A 14,869-nucleotide genomic window follows, 5' to 3' on the forward strand; every position below is an offset into this window, starting at 1 on the left:
TAATACTCTTTCTAGTGAATGATGAAAGTTGTTTTATGCTTCCTTTATTCATCAGGCCTACAGTGAAAATTTTAATCCAAAATGTTAAATAGACTGAGAATCAGAAAACAAATCAAATCTAAACTTGGGAGTGATATTACACCTGAGTTGGTTCTGTTATTTGTCTCGATATAAAACTGAGATGTTAGTGATGTAATATCAGATCAGTCTGATCAGTTGCTGCGTCTAATCACTACAGATTTCCAATAAAGGGTTGTGTCAGTTTGATAAAAGATGAAGGATGGTCTTGTGTACTGTTTACTCCCTCCTTCAGGCAGCCTCCTCTCTCCTCCAAACAGAAATAAGCAAATTCAAACATCCTTCATGATGAGACCAATTTCCAGATCAATTTCCGGGTCACCCGAGGAGAGAGAAGACATGAAATAAGGTCATGAGAAACACCCATCATATCAGAGCGTCTCCACAAAGTTCAAATGAAATTGTCTTGCTCATAAAACCTGAGCAGCTTCAAACTGAGTCTCTTCAATTATCACCGTGCACTCACAGCAATTAAGTGTTATCAGCAGGAAGAGCTTTGTAGACTTTTTATGCCCTGGGTTTCGCCTCTCAGGCTTCATACAAGCTGGTAGCTGCAGCAGATCACAGATATTACATGTATGTGTCTGTATATAAAATAAACAGACACATTATAGAAAGGTACAGCTGGTACTGTCCACTGGAAAATACTGTTGTCTGTTGTGATGAAATAATGACTCTTTAAACATTTTCAACTAAAACTTGAAACCTGAAGATATTTTGCTGGATTTGTATTAAACCCAAAGGAAGAAAACTAGAAAGTGAACAATAAACTGTAAAATCATTATAAATAAACAGAATAACTGTGTTTACTAATGTGAGGTATAAACACACCAACAATAATAAGTTTTTCTTGCTCTCATAGCATTTGTAACATGTGAAGAACATGAAGTGAAGCACTATAAGTCAGAGTCGTCGTGTTCACATCCACAAACCCTCAGTGGGATAGGTGCTGGATACAAAATCTATTCAACTGGGATACAAGGAGAACTCACACACTGGAATCACAGCTCCATTTAAATTTACTGGTAACATTTCAACTGATTACAGGTCTTCCTCAGACAAATACCCACAGGAGGGAAATGAAGGATATTTATATCAAAATGACCAGTGACATAATCAATGTGTCAAGATATCCTCATCACTATGAAAATAAAAACATTGATGTGAATAGAAATATGTTTTCCTTGTGATAAGGATGTCTTGACATATGTGAATGTGCTTGCAGGTACTCCTTGTAGTGAAGCACTACTCATGTATAACTTTGGCAACAAGCAGGTGTAACACATGTTTAACACTTTGATAGTGTGCATGTGTGAATCTTTACTGTAATACTGATGGCAGCTTTATAATGTTGATAATCACATCTGGACTTACCGAGCCTTTCTGCAGTTCCTCACAGCTGGGATCAGTCTCTGTCGTCCCTCCCATGATGTGTTGTACTTGTACAGGTCCAACTCATCCAGAACCTCCTCTGACATCTGCAGCATGTAGGCCAGAGCTGAGCAGTGGATCTCAGAGAGTTTCTTCTCTGATCTGTTCTCTGACTTCAGGAACTCTTGGATCTCCTGATGTACTGAGCGGTCGTTCATCTCCATCAGACAGTGGAAGATGTTGATGCTTCTGTCAGGAGAGATATCCTCACTGTTCATCTCCTTCAGGTTGTTGATGGCTCTCTGGATGATTTCTGGACTGTTCTCTGTCTGACCTAGCAGGCCTCCTAAGAGACTCTGGTTGGACTCCAGAGAGAGGCCATGAAGGAAGCGAACAAATAGATCCAGGTGGCCATTTTTACTTCTGAGAGATTTCTCCATGGCTCTCTTCAGGAAGTCATCCAGAGATGAGTAACTGTAGTCTTTTCCCAGGAAGTCCTCCAGTACCTTTGTGTTCCTGCTGGTGTAACAGTGGTGCATGTAGAGTGCAGCCAGAAACTCCTGAACGCTCAGATGAACAAAGCAGTAGACTGTTTTCTGGAAGATCACACTCTCTCTTTTGAAGATCTCTGTACAAACTCCTGATAACACCGAGGCCTCTGTGACATCAAGACCACACTTCTTCAGGTCTTCTTGGTAGAACATGATGTTTCCTTTCTCCAGATGTTCCAACGCCAGCCTCCCCAGCTTCAGAAGAAGTTCCCTGTCAGCCTTCGTCAGCTCCTGTGGACTCGTCTCATGTCCTTCATCATACTTGTGCTTCTTCCTCTTTGTCTGAACCAGCAGGAAGTGTGAGTACATGTCAGTCAGGGTCTTGGGCAGCTCTCCTCTCTGGTCTGTAGTCAACATGTGCTCCAGAACTGTAGCAGTGATCCAGCAGAAGACTGGGATGTGACACATGATGTGGAGGCTCCTGGATGTCTTGATGTGTGAGATGATTCTGCTGGACAGCTCTTCATCACTGAATCTCCTCCTGAAGTACTCCTCCTTCTGGGCATCAGTGAAGCCTCGTACTTCTGTTACCCTGTCAACACATGTAGGAGGGATCTGATTGGCTGCTGCAGGTCGGGAAGTTATCCAGACGAGAGCCGAGGGAAGCAGCTTCCCCTCGATGAGGTTTGTCAACAGCACGTTGACTGATGACTTCTGTGTGACATCAGACACGACCTTCCTGTTCTTGAAATCCAGTGAAAGTCTGCTTTCATCCAGGCCGTCAAAGATGAACAAAACTTTCCAGACAGCGAGCTTCTCTGCTGTGACCTTCTGTAATGTTGGATGGAAAACATGGATCAGCATGAGGAGATTGTACTGCTCATCTTTGATCAAGTTCAGCTCCCTGAACGAAAGCAGAAGCACAAGACTGACATCTTGGTTTTCTGAGCCCTCTGCCCAGTCCAGAGTGAACTTCTGCACTGAGAAGGTTTTTCCAACGCCAGCAACACCATTGGTCAGAACAACTCTGATGTGTTTCTGTTGGTCGGGAAAGACTTTAAAGATGTCGTGACACCTGATTGGAGTGTCATGGAGGGTGTCCATCTTGGAAGCTGCTTCAAGCTGCCTCACCTCATGTTGGGTATTAACGTCTTCACTCTGTCCCTCTGTGATGTAGAGCTCAGTGTAGATCCTGTTGAGGAGGGTTTCACTTCCTGCTTCATCAGTTCCTTCAGTCACACATTCACATCTCCTCCTCAGACTGATCTTATGTTCATCTAAAACCTCCTGCAGACCACTTTCTGCTGAAAGAGAAGAAAAAAAGGTATAATTAAAAAGAAATATGTCTGACTGTGTTAATTTTCAGTAGGATAGAGGAGGTAGATTCCTGTCCTGTTTTCAGAGATGATGACACCAGCAGACAGATCTTCAGTCTTACTTTGTACAGTGCTGGTCTGACTGTCTGTCTGCAGTCCAGATCTCGTTCTGGATCTTTTTCCACACTGGGGACAGGAGGAGTCTCCTGATGGAGCAGACTGGTCCCAGTATGAGGTGATGAACCGTCTCCAGAGCCTGTGTATAAAGCTGGTAGAGACTGGATCCTTCAGGACGTCCTGACACAAAGAACAGCAGGACAGCTGCTCCTCCACAGAAACACCCCTCCTCTTCCTCTCTCTGTGGACATGAATACATTCTTTATGACATATGACATTAGTGGTGGCCAACCGACAGCTCACAAGTTGATGCAGCTCTTTCCCTCCATAAACAGTCCAGACTGTCAGTATTTGGACAGTTACACAGTTTTTTGATCTTCAGGCTCTGAGCTTCAGCACATTCAATTTAAATAAAATAATATATAATATATTTACAAGGGTTCAGAAGTAATTAGACAGACACAACAATGTGCCAGCAAAGGCAGAGAAGAAGAAGAAGAGTGCAAACTAGTAAACATGGATGTAAACAATGCAGGATTTAAAATACTGGCTTCAAAAATCGACTTTGCAAATGTTTCATGAGGAGGGAAATGGATTCAACACATTTGTTAGACCACAAGGATTCACACAGTGTGTTTTGGTCAGTAAGTCAATGTAAACATGACTTTTGTCTGTTAACAAGAAAACTCCACAGGGCTCCTTTAAGCTACTATGAGACTTTAAAAGTCAGGAAAAATAAGCAGGAGGCAACTGAGCAAAACAGAAAAATAACAGACTGCTGCTCTTTTGTCTTGTGTTGTGGTGCTGAACAGAGAGCTCTGCTAAATATCTTCATAATGCATCTTTTCATTTGTGTTTCTCTCTCTCACTGTTTCTGCTATAATCTCTCTCCCTCTGTGTCAGTGTGATACAACAGTTTTACACATTTGACTTTTCCCAAACGTTAAATGTCAGACTCAGTTTCCTCTGCTGCAGTGGTCAGTCTGCAGTGATAAATCAGCTGCAGCAGGCTGTTTGTATACATTTCCATTACTTCCTCCCATATTTTGTGTCTTTGAACAGGAACATGTTAAAACACATTCTGTATTGCAGGAGACCAAACACTCCATTTTCTTCCATTTTACCTGCACAAAACCCCGGTGCAGTCCTTTAGTAAATAAGGAGACACAATGTGACTTGTTACTAAATCCTTAGTAAATATCACCCTGGGTTACCTGCTACTACTTTAGATTGTTAGACTGGAAAATCAAATAGCAATAGCAGCCCTGTCTCTGTCTCTGGTTAACATGTACATGAAGATCTGTTCTAGATTACAGCTGAATGGAAGGTAGTTCATTATTTCTTTCCACTGTGTTTCCTTCATATCTACACTACAACCTTAATGAAACCGTCTCACTGAATCATCTTCAGGTCAGTTTACAGTAGAAACAGTCTCTTACTTTGTGTCTGAGGGTCCAGGTTCATTACTGAAGTGTGGAGGATGTTCTTTAGACCAGTCACTCTTCATAGACAGACGGCTGGATATCAGAGACTCTGCTCTCTGTCTGTGCTGCTGACCTCTGGAAACAACAAATGTTTTACATACATCATTACTTCTGGTAAAGAGCAGATATAAACACATGTAACATGTCATATTAACACTATTTAGTTTTTTTTATTTGTATCTACAGCTGAAAACAGATGTGAGAGTAAAACATTTTAACTTCTTGTGTAAACACTGAATTTATCTCCTGTAAACTCAGTTTGTTTGTAGAGTCTGATGCCTGCATGTAGTTTGTATCATTTACAGACATTTTCATGAGCTGCGGCTTTTTTAAACACATCAGCTGCCACTTTATATTTAGATGGATAAACCTGCTGCAGAAGATCTTCAGACTCTCACTAATAACTGATGGAAATGGTTGTAGTAGAGTGTGGGTTTGTTTTTAGTAATAGTAATGTCCTATAATCAGCTGTACATGAAGGTTCAGGATTAAATTACATTGAATTCCTGCTGCAACTAACAATTATACTCATTATTGATTAATCTACCAGTTATTTTCTATATTAATCAGTTAATTGTTTTGTCTATAAAATGTCATAAAACAGTTAAAAATGTCCGTTATAGTTTCTTAGAGTTCATGGTGACGTCTTCAAGCGTCCTGTTTTGTCTGGTCAACAGGCAGCGGAGCATCAAGACCAGAACAACGAGGCTCAAACGCAGCTTCTACCCAGAGGCTGTTAGACTCGTGAACTCCACGCCTCATTGGACACACTTTCACCGTTCGGCCTCTGTTCTGCTATCTGTCATGCTGCCATGTTATCTTAACTTAACATGCTGCTCTTTTTCTAACGCTGCTGTTTTTATCATGCTGCGCAGCTTTTTTTATCTATTGCACTGCAGTATTTATTAGATATGCTTATTTGTGTTATTTATTCTTAGTATAGGACTAATTATTATAGATTATTTTTAGACTTATTGCATTGTACGCCGCTGAACCTGAGTACAAATTTCGTTTACATGTGTAAGCATGCAAATGACAATAAATTAACCTTGAACCTTGAATCATTATTAGCAGCCCTGATATGAACACTCACCCTGCCTCAGACTGTTTTCCTCCTTCTGCTCTGTTGACTTTAAAATTGAGTCTGACTGAATACTTTCACTTTTACTTCCTGCCTGTTTACTCCTGTAACAGGGTTAGAAATAACCCCTATTATGAATTTCTTCAAAATAGATGTGCCTGTCTTGTATGTACATAGTTTTAGAGCCACCTGGTGGAATAATAGCGTAACTGCACAAATAGTGTTCCTCTCTGCGCACCGTACGCGCCTCAGCAAAGAAAGATACTTTCATGCTGGAGAGACCTGAACGCTTGCAGTTACATGACACACTATTGACGGTGACTGTGTGTTGCTGATTTTTGTACCAGTACCAGAATAAAGAGAGCCAGAATGAGAACAAGTCCTGTGTGGCTGTGCCGTTCTTCCTGCACCATAGACATCAGGGATACATCCACCATAAATCCACAGAAAGACACGACCCGTCTCACTCCTCCCTTCCACTTCTTTACTAGAAGTCACGTGTGTGTGTGTGTCTGTGTGTGTTTGTGTGTGTGGTAAGCAATTGCAGGTCATCTGTCAATAACAAAGATCTAAAATTACTCTGAACTTTACAAAGTAACTCACAGCTCAAAGTGTGAGCAGAGAATATAATTGAAGACGTTCCTGATCAAATTTATGACTATGAATTAAAAACTCCCCCACTGGATACCAGGAGTCTTCCTCCCATTCCTCAACATGAGTCTGGTTCTCTAGAAGCACTGTGAAGCGTCATCTCTCCTCTCTACTTTAGCATTTCTTTAAGAAAATACGAACAATACATCCCTCCCTGTCTGCTGAAGGTCATCTGCCAGTAGTTCTCTCCTGCTGAAAACAGCCAGTTCAAAGCCCTGACTCCTATTTGTTAGTTATCTGGCCTCTCAGTTCGTCCTGTGAGCTTTATCGACCTCCAACCACAGACACTGCAGTCTCTAAAGCCTTCTGCTCCATGTTCTTTAGTTTTCATGTTCCTTGGGCTAAAAAGTCCTGTAATATTATCCTGTTAAACCAGAAGTCTTCCTCCAGTGCTGCTGTCCACCAGCTCGGTGCTCCAAACAGCACCTGTCTCTTTCAACATAGCCCACCTTCAATCCAATCAACAAAGCTGCAGTCCAACTGGTCTGCAAATGCCCATTGTTAAAACATTAACTTCAAGATCCACAGAAGCTGCTGCTGTCTGCTGAGACCTGTCTTCTATTCAGTGTCACAACAGGACAGCCGAAGTATCTGCAGAGGTCTCCCCCTCTCCAGAAAAAACAGGTAAAAACTGAATGAAGCTGTTTCACATAGAAAATCAGTGTTTCTCTGATGCTATTCAGAGGACACAGGACGTCAGGGAAAAGCTGTGAGCCGAGCTGCTGCTAACATTTGCTCAGCTTTTTTCTCTGATAATTTAAGATCCTTCAAAATCCTTCATCTGGTTAAAGATACAGTTGGAACGTAGGTCTAGTTGTTTTTAGACATTTTAATGCAGAATATTTACATATTATAGTTTTAAACTAAAGGCACTGCTGCCTGATGCTGGGCTGTCAGATTAACTTGTTCATGTCTAGAAAACAAACACAACAATCTGTCCTCTGTAATTTAACCTGCATTAAATATTGGTTGAAGCAACTAATAAACATTTCAGAACAGAAATCAAGCATCTATAAACAAAATGAAAGCTGTAAATGAAGAAATAATGCAGTCAAAACTCAAACAACAAAAAGATTAGTGACTGAATTAAAAAACACAGAATTATAAGAATAGTGTTGTAATGTAGGTTATCAGATGACATTAAACTGAATCATCTTCAGGTCAGTTTACAGTAGAAACAGTCTCTTACTTTGTGTCTGAGGGTCCAGGTTCATTACTGAAGTTTAGAGGTTCATCTTTAGACCGGTCACTCTTCATAGACAGACAGCTGGATATCAGAGACTCTGCTCCGTCCTCCTCTTCCTCCAAATCCTTCATCTTCTGGAGTCTGAGAGGTAAACCAGTAACACTGGAGACACACACACATACACAGTATAATAAACCCAGTCCTTCCTCTCAACTTAGTGGCTTCTTATTAGTTTACATGACTTTAACTACAACCATGTGTGTTTTCCAGCCATCACAAAGATAAACTTTGACTCTACTTTAAATCCAACAAACAGACTTCAGATAAACATCTGTGTGGTTCTTAACTGTGACTTCTCTCTATTTTAACTGCAGCAGTGTGTCACGTTACATCACTGTGAGGACGCAGAAACCAGGAAAAGAACAAAGGAAACAACGTTTGAAGACATCAACACTGTGATTTCATATTTTTCTGACACAGTTTAATCAACTAAACAATTAATCAGTAAAATAATCAGCAGATTGATCAATAATGACAGTAATCATTATTAGCAGCCCTGATATTAACACTCACCCTGCCTCAGACTGTTTTCCTCCTTCTGCTCTGTTGACTTTAAAATGGAGTCTGAATAGACTGAACTTTCACCTTTACTCCCTACCTGTTTGCTCCTCACTTCTTCTTCTTTACTGGAAGTCACGTATGTGTGTGTGTGTGTTTGTGTGTGTCTGTGTGTGTGTGTGTTTGTGTGTGTGTGTGTGTGTGTGTGAGTTTTCGGAAAAGTTTTCTGACTGTTCGCTCGCTGGTACAAACTCATACACAAAGACTTCCTCATTGTACTAAAAATAATAATCAATAATAATAATAAAAATAATAGATCTGTCTCTGATCTACAAACACCAGACAGCAAGAAACAAACCCTGAAGTTACTAAAGACAAATTTTAAACTATGAAACAAAACAAACTTACAGTGAACAGTTCAAACTGCTGAAGACAAAAACTCTCCTCTCGACGTCTGTCAGAAAAGTGTTTGCCACAGGTGAGCTGTTTCCTGGAATGAGTCTGAGCTCCACCTGTAGAGGAGGCGGGATATGTAGAAGGTATCTGAAACCAGTCTGACCTGTTAGAAGACAATAGTTGAGTTGTTTCACCACTTCTGCCATTTAAACAAAACAGTTCATGGAATCTGTTTAGAGCTGCAACTTGCAATTATTTTCATTATCGATGTATCGATTAGTTGTTTAGTCTATAAAATGTCAGGAAATGGTGACAACTGTTGAACAGTGTTTCCTAAAGCACAAGTTGACGTCATCAAATGTCTTGTTTTGTCCACAACCCAAAGATATTCAGTTTACTGTCATAGAGACTAAAGAAAGCAGAAAATATTCACATTTATGAGGCTGCAATCAGAGAATTTGGACTTTTTCTTCTAAAAAAACTGAAAGACTCAAAACGGTCAATCAATCTGGCTGTCGAATTAAATCATTTTCTGTTGAATCAACAACTAATCAATTAATTGTCCAATTGTTGCAGCTCTGTCTGTGTTCATACTGACATCATTCAGTTTATCTTTGCACCACCAGAGGGCACCAAATCATTTCTAATGATAAACAGGGAAACCTGTGGAAGAAAACCCACCAACATGTGACAACAAAGGCCAGTAAAGTTAATATCTTTGTGTTGCTGACATGCAGTAAGATTCTTCTTCTGTGTTTCATATCAGTGTCAATTTAAACCTCCTGGAGTCAGACTGAAAAAACAGAATGACTGTGAATTATTATCAGCTGTACTCACTTCTGATGAAGAAGTCCTGATGATACAAGTTTATTTTTTCTTCTCAGAGAAACAGGTTTGTCCTGACTGCAGCTCTGTGAGTGTGTGATGTTGAGAACAATCATCAATAATCATCATCAATAATCACAGAAGATGTGAAAATGTTTTTAATAGCTGATAATGAAACAGTTACAGCAGATCAGTTCCAGCTCAGATGAACAGCTGGAGGTCGACTGATTAACCAGATCAAACTAGTTTTCAGTGTCACATTAAAGTGTTGAAAATCAAAATATTCCCTGTCAGCAGTAGAGCCTTTAAACTGGGATTCATTTTCTTCAGTAAAAACTGAGTTTGAAGAATCACTTTGGATGCTGAGAACAGACATTTGAGATTAATCAATACTAAAAATAATTATTAGTTGCAGCCATGAATCATTTTCAATAACTCTTTACTGAATGACATGATGGACTTTTATACTTCCACTCCACTACATTTCAGAGGGAAATATTGTACTTTCTACTCCACTACATTTATTTGACAGCTTTAGTTACTTTTCAGATGAAGATTTGACACAATGGATAATATAACAAGCTTTTCAAATACAACACATGACTTTTACTGCAGTAAAGGATCTGAGTATTTCTTCCACTGCTGGTAATTAGCTGCTCACCAGCTACACTAGTTCATCAACTATCTACTATGTTAAGTCAAACTTCCACTAAATCTATCAAAGTACTAAAGCACAACATACTTCATTAATAATTACAGCTGGCTAAATGTGAATAAATATGTTTTATCCTCATTAAAAATCTTGCTGAGGCTTTATTTAACAGTTAATTAGCAGATATTTAAGGTGTAATTTTCAGGACATTTTACAGAGAGGAGGGTGTAATTAAATAAACAACCTGATATGCTGATATATCCACTGACACAAAACTACACACTGAAAACTCATTGATTTTATTATTATTCAAATGAAGAACTACATATGAATCTCAGTATATTGACTGCATGCCAACCAAACCATCTTAACACTTTCCCCCATTTCTGTCTGTAAAATGTCCTAAAAATGAAGCTGAAAATGTCTTTGAAATGAGTATAAAGTTAAAATAAAGAAAATCTGCTTCAGTCATCAGTCCACCTCTGTGAGCACATTTGCTTTGTTTTTTGGGAGTTTTACAGCAAACATTCAGACTCCTGATTGTACACTGATACAAAATAAGGAGGAAAATCAACATGAAACAGACGGCTGAGCTTCAGGTCTTCACAGGTTTGTTTGTTTAAACTTCATGTATGAACACAGGCAGGTCTGTTTTATTGGACCCATGAAGACCTCCAGGCTGAGCTGGAATTGTCTCACACACAGACAGACTTCTACATCATTAATCCCGGGTAGTATTTGCTCAGATTAGGACTGCTCGCTGTGTTTTGAGCACCATGAGATGCTACTGGTTCCCTCCTGAGTCAGTTTGAGTCCAGCTCCACGTCAGCAGAGAGGAAACAGAACTGCTGCTGGACAAACAGAAAACAGAAAAACAGCATCTACAGTCTGACAGTCCAGTGCTGAAACTCCACTTTCTGTCCGCTTCATCTCACTGTTCAAATGATTTTCTACAACACTCCAGATGGATCATATCATCTCATATCTACCTCATTTATGTTTTGAATGACAGTGTTCATTACAGCTACAATAAGGGCAAAAATATCCTAATATTAATAATAAAAATATGTTTTCATACTGATGTGAACAGATCTGCAGAGTAAAGGTTGGACAGACTTACGCTCAGTGAAGAAAATACAACTTCACTCTGAATATTATTATTAAATACCATGACAGATGAATCTAAACATACGTGTATCATTGGTTTAATGCTGCACCATGTAGATTGTATTTTCTAACAAAATGAGCAGCAGCTACAGAGACACTTAACATCAGGCTACAACATGCTCAGAGATGTCCACTGTCAAGGAATAAGAGTCCAAAACTAAACACTACTAAGATTCTCAGTCTTCCATCAACGTGTTTCTGTGATCAGATGCTTGAATATCAACACTGGACTTAACAGAGCAGCTTCCTTCAACACAACCACAGTTCACTAAACTTCACATCAATAATATGAAGCTTTCACCAAAAAACATCAAAGTCCAAACTGGGTTTAGTACTTAACAAGTGAAATAATCTGAGATGAAATCAAAAATGATCAACTGACTGTGGATGTTCATTCATGAGCTTCAGAAACAATATTTGATGGAGAAAATCTGATCTAAGCACAAAGATGAAACTAAACTAAACTAAAGGTCAAATATCACAGACACAACAGCTCTATTCACTGAATGAAGGCCATGAGATCTGCTTGAAAGCTTCCATGCTAGTAAGTGGCCCTTTGTGCTTTGATTATAAAGTATATGGCCAAAAGTAAAGGGACAGCTGAGTGGTTCCTTTCCCCTAAAACTGTCTACTTGTGACTCTGCATCACAGGCTGCATCTGTCTGTTGGTTGTGAGCAGTTCAGATCAGATTATATTGTTTTCTGAGTCCTGGAGACATAAAATGATGTCAGCATGCTAACAAACATACGTGTAATGACAATGCTAACATGCTGATATACAGCAGGTATAATGTTTAGCGTCTTCACCATCTTAGTGCAGCATGTTAACATGTTCTGAGGCTGATGGGAACGTCATTCCTTCTGAAGGTATTTGCTCATAAAGCAAAGTATTGACAAATGAAATGCTGAGCTGATGATACATGATGGACAGTCAGAGGATCACTAAAGTTATTAGGGTTCATCCTCTAAACCACGTCTGCCAGCATGGAGAAAAGTCAACCTTTTGTGTTTGTGCAGCAGAAATATGTTTTTGATGATTTTCTATGGATTGATCTTGTGAGTCTTTGTGGGGGTCCTGACTCCCTGGTTGGGAGCCTCATACTTTAGTGTCCTTTTGTTTCCTGGTTTGGTTGAAGCCACTTAGTCTCAATGAAGGAAAATCTTAAAGCTACAGCATACAGTGATATTTTACACAATAAACCTTGTGCTGACAGTTCGGGGAAGGACCTTACAGCAATTTTCAGCTGTCCACATACTTTTGGACATATAGAACATCACAAACATTCAAAGACATATTTCTGTTCCAAATTCTCTGATTGCAGCTTCTTAAATGTGAATATTTTCTGCTTTCTTTAGTCTCTATGACAGTAAACTGAATATCTTTGAGTTGTGGACAAAACAAGACATTTGATGACGTCATCTTGGACTTTGGGAAACAGTGTATTAAAACAAAACAAAACAAAACAAAACAAAAACAACAACATGTTGATAGTTTGTTTCCTGTGGGAGGGGCTAAGAAGCATTTATTCTCTCTTTTTTATTTGGGTCCCATCAGCTTTTTCCTTCCTACAAAACAACTATTTAAAATCAAGTTGCTCAAAAAAAACAACAAAACAAAACAAGAAAAAGCAAAACAAGCAAAATATAAAAATTAGAAATCAAGTGAAATAATTCTACATTTGAAAACTGTGTTTGAAAAGATGAAAGTAATTTATTATTTAAAAAAAAGTTAAAATAAATAGCTAAAAATAAAATATAATAAAAATATACAGGACAGACTTTCTCATTTAAGTGAATGGGAAGGTGTGTCCAAGGTTTTGGCTGGTATTGTATATAAAACTGGATGATAAAATATATTAAAAAAGAAGAAGTAAAAAAGCTTTTATCTATGTGAGATTGATCAGTTTTTGTTTTAGTGACTTTTTGAAAGAAAATCTACTTTTGATGCGTCTTTTTGTTGCAGCAGAAGAAGAAGTTTGTTTGATTATTACATCTGTGACAGAAAGCAGGATGTTGTAGTTTGTCACTAAAGAAATGTGGTAAAAAGATCTTTCTCTATGTACGCTCACTAAGAAGGTCATCATCAATAACTGTATTGTTTGAAATATGCCAACTCAGAAAGAATGGATGACTGAAGCTACAGAAATGATGAAGTTAGAAAAGGAAGCTTTTAGACTGTAAAATAATGAGACAGAATCCATGAAACATGAGCACCAGTGGAAAAGTCCTTAATGTCACAAATCAATCCAACCTTTTCATTTGATTTGACTTTTTTCTCTTTATTTGAATGAATTGAATAGTTGTTGTCTTCTTCTTCTGTCAGTGCTGCTCTACAGTATGAACACTGCATGCTGCCTGTGCTGTAAGATGTAAGTACAGTGAGAATTGAAGGACATTAATAAGGTTTATGACTGATATTGTTTGAGGGTAAAGGCTTGCTTCAGATTTTCACATTGTTTTGGGAGCGTTAGAGATGGTAGGACTCAGTTGTTTCTTCATTAACTGTCAGAATTCTCTATTTTCTGTCTTTCTCTTTGTACTTTTGTCAGTCAATAAAAAAAGAAACATGGTGAATTATTACAAATGACATTTTACATAAATATTACAAGACTAGATTTGATTTGAGCCTCGATAATCGTTTTTGCATCTCAGAGAAAAACTAAAGTGTCTCTCAGCAGAACTGTGTTAATCCAAAAATGTGCCTATTAGATATGGCGTACATTAAAAACACTTATTAGGACAACAACAATAATAATGATAATAATAACAACAACAACAACAATAATAATAATAATAATAATAATAGTAAAGATAAAAAGCTTTGTAAAGTGCTGTGTATAGATAGAGCAGAAAGATACATTATACAACAATATAAAATGATAAAAAATAATAAGAAATAATACATCATAAAAAAACACTACAAAACCACATAACTAAGAGGTATTAAGAAAACACTACAAAAACTCATTAATTAAGAGATAAACTTTGGAAACAGAAAATCCAAAATGAGAATGACTAAGAAAACTGACATTGCCACCTCTTGGACTGGACTTCATCACTTCTATGCCTGTGAAAAATAGAGATGAGATGTGATGTTGCTTTTCATTGAAATGTCTTGCAACAGGGCTGGTTACATCCTTTCTCTTAATAGAGCTCCAGTGTTTACTTACAGCCTGATGCAAATGACTTGTTAAATATTGTTATGAGATATAAACTATTCATTGTGACATCATATGTTTGCATATAAAAGCTAGATACCTTTAATATTTACACACAGAGCAACTCTGAAATGTCATCTGGAGCCATGAAGAGCCTTTAAAAGTAATCAATCAAATCTTTACAATCAATCCTAAAACAAACAGGTAACCAGTGAAGTGATGATAGAAATGGAGTAATATGATCTCTTTTCCTGCTTTTAGTTCAAAGTCTGACAGCAGCAGTGTTCTGTGCTGGTTTTATAGATATTATTTGAATATGTTTTAATGGTGAAAACAGG

General features: G+C 38.3%; 1 protein-coding gene across 9 annotated transcripts in view; it reads right to left on the bottom strand.

Moving 5' to 3' along the window:
- Window positions 1-14,869, bottom strand: part of LOC137183723 (protein NLRC3-like) — a 171,664-nt gene that overhangs the window by 11,462 nt on the left and 145,333 nt on the right. Inside the window, exons 1-5 of one of the 9 annotated variants that reach the window (XM_067591020.1) lie at window positions 8,742-8,859; window positions 7,779-7,937; window positions 4,813-4,932; window positions 3,379-3,614; window positions 1,453-3,244 (exon numbers count right to left, since the gene is read on the bottom strand). In XM_067591020.1, the coding sequence (XP_067447121.1) occupies window positions 1,453-3,244; window positions 3,379-3,614; window positions 4,813-4,932; window positions 7,779-7,906 (2,276 nt within the window). In that variant the 5' untranslated portion in view covers window positions 7,907-7,937; window positions 8,742-8,859. Of the gene's footprint in view, window positions 1-1,452; window positions 3,245-3,378; window positions 3,615-4,812; window positions 4,933-5,227; window positions 5,715-5,950; window positions 5,970-7,778; window positions 7,938-8,348; window positions 8,413-8,741; window positions 8,860-14,869 lie in introns of those variants that run through there. The other 8 variants (XM_067591017.1, XM_067591004.1, XM_067591005.1 and 5 more) reach the window with 8 other exon arrangements.

Source organism: Thunnus thynnus, chromosome 5 (assembly GCF_963924715.1).
Source record: "Thunnus thynnus chromosome 5, fThuThy2.1, whole genome shotgun sequence".
Taxonomy (NCBI): domain Eukaryota; kingdom Metazoa; phylum Chordata; class Actinopteri; order Scombriformes; family Scombridae; genus Thunnus; species Thunnus thynnus.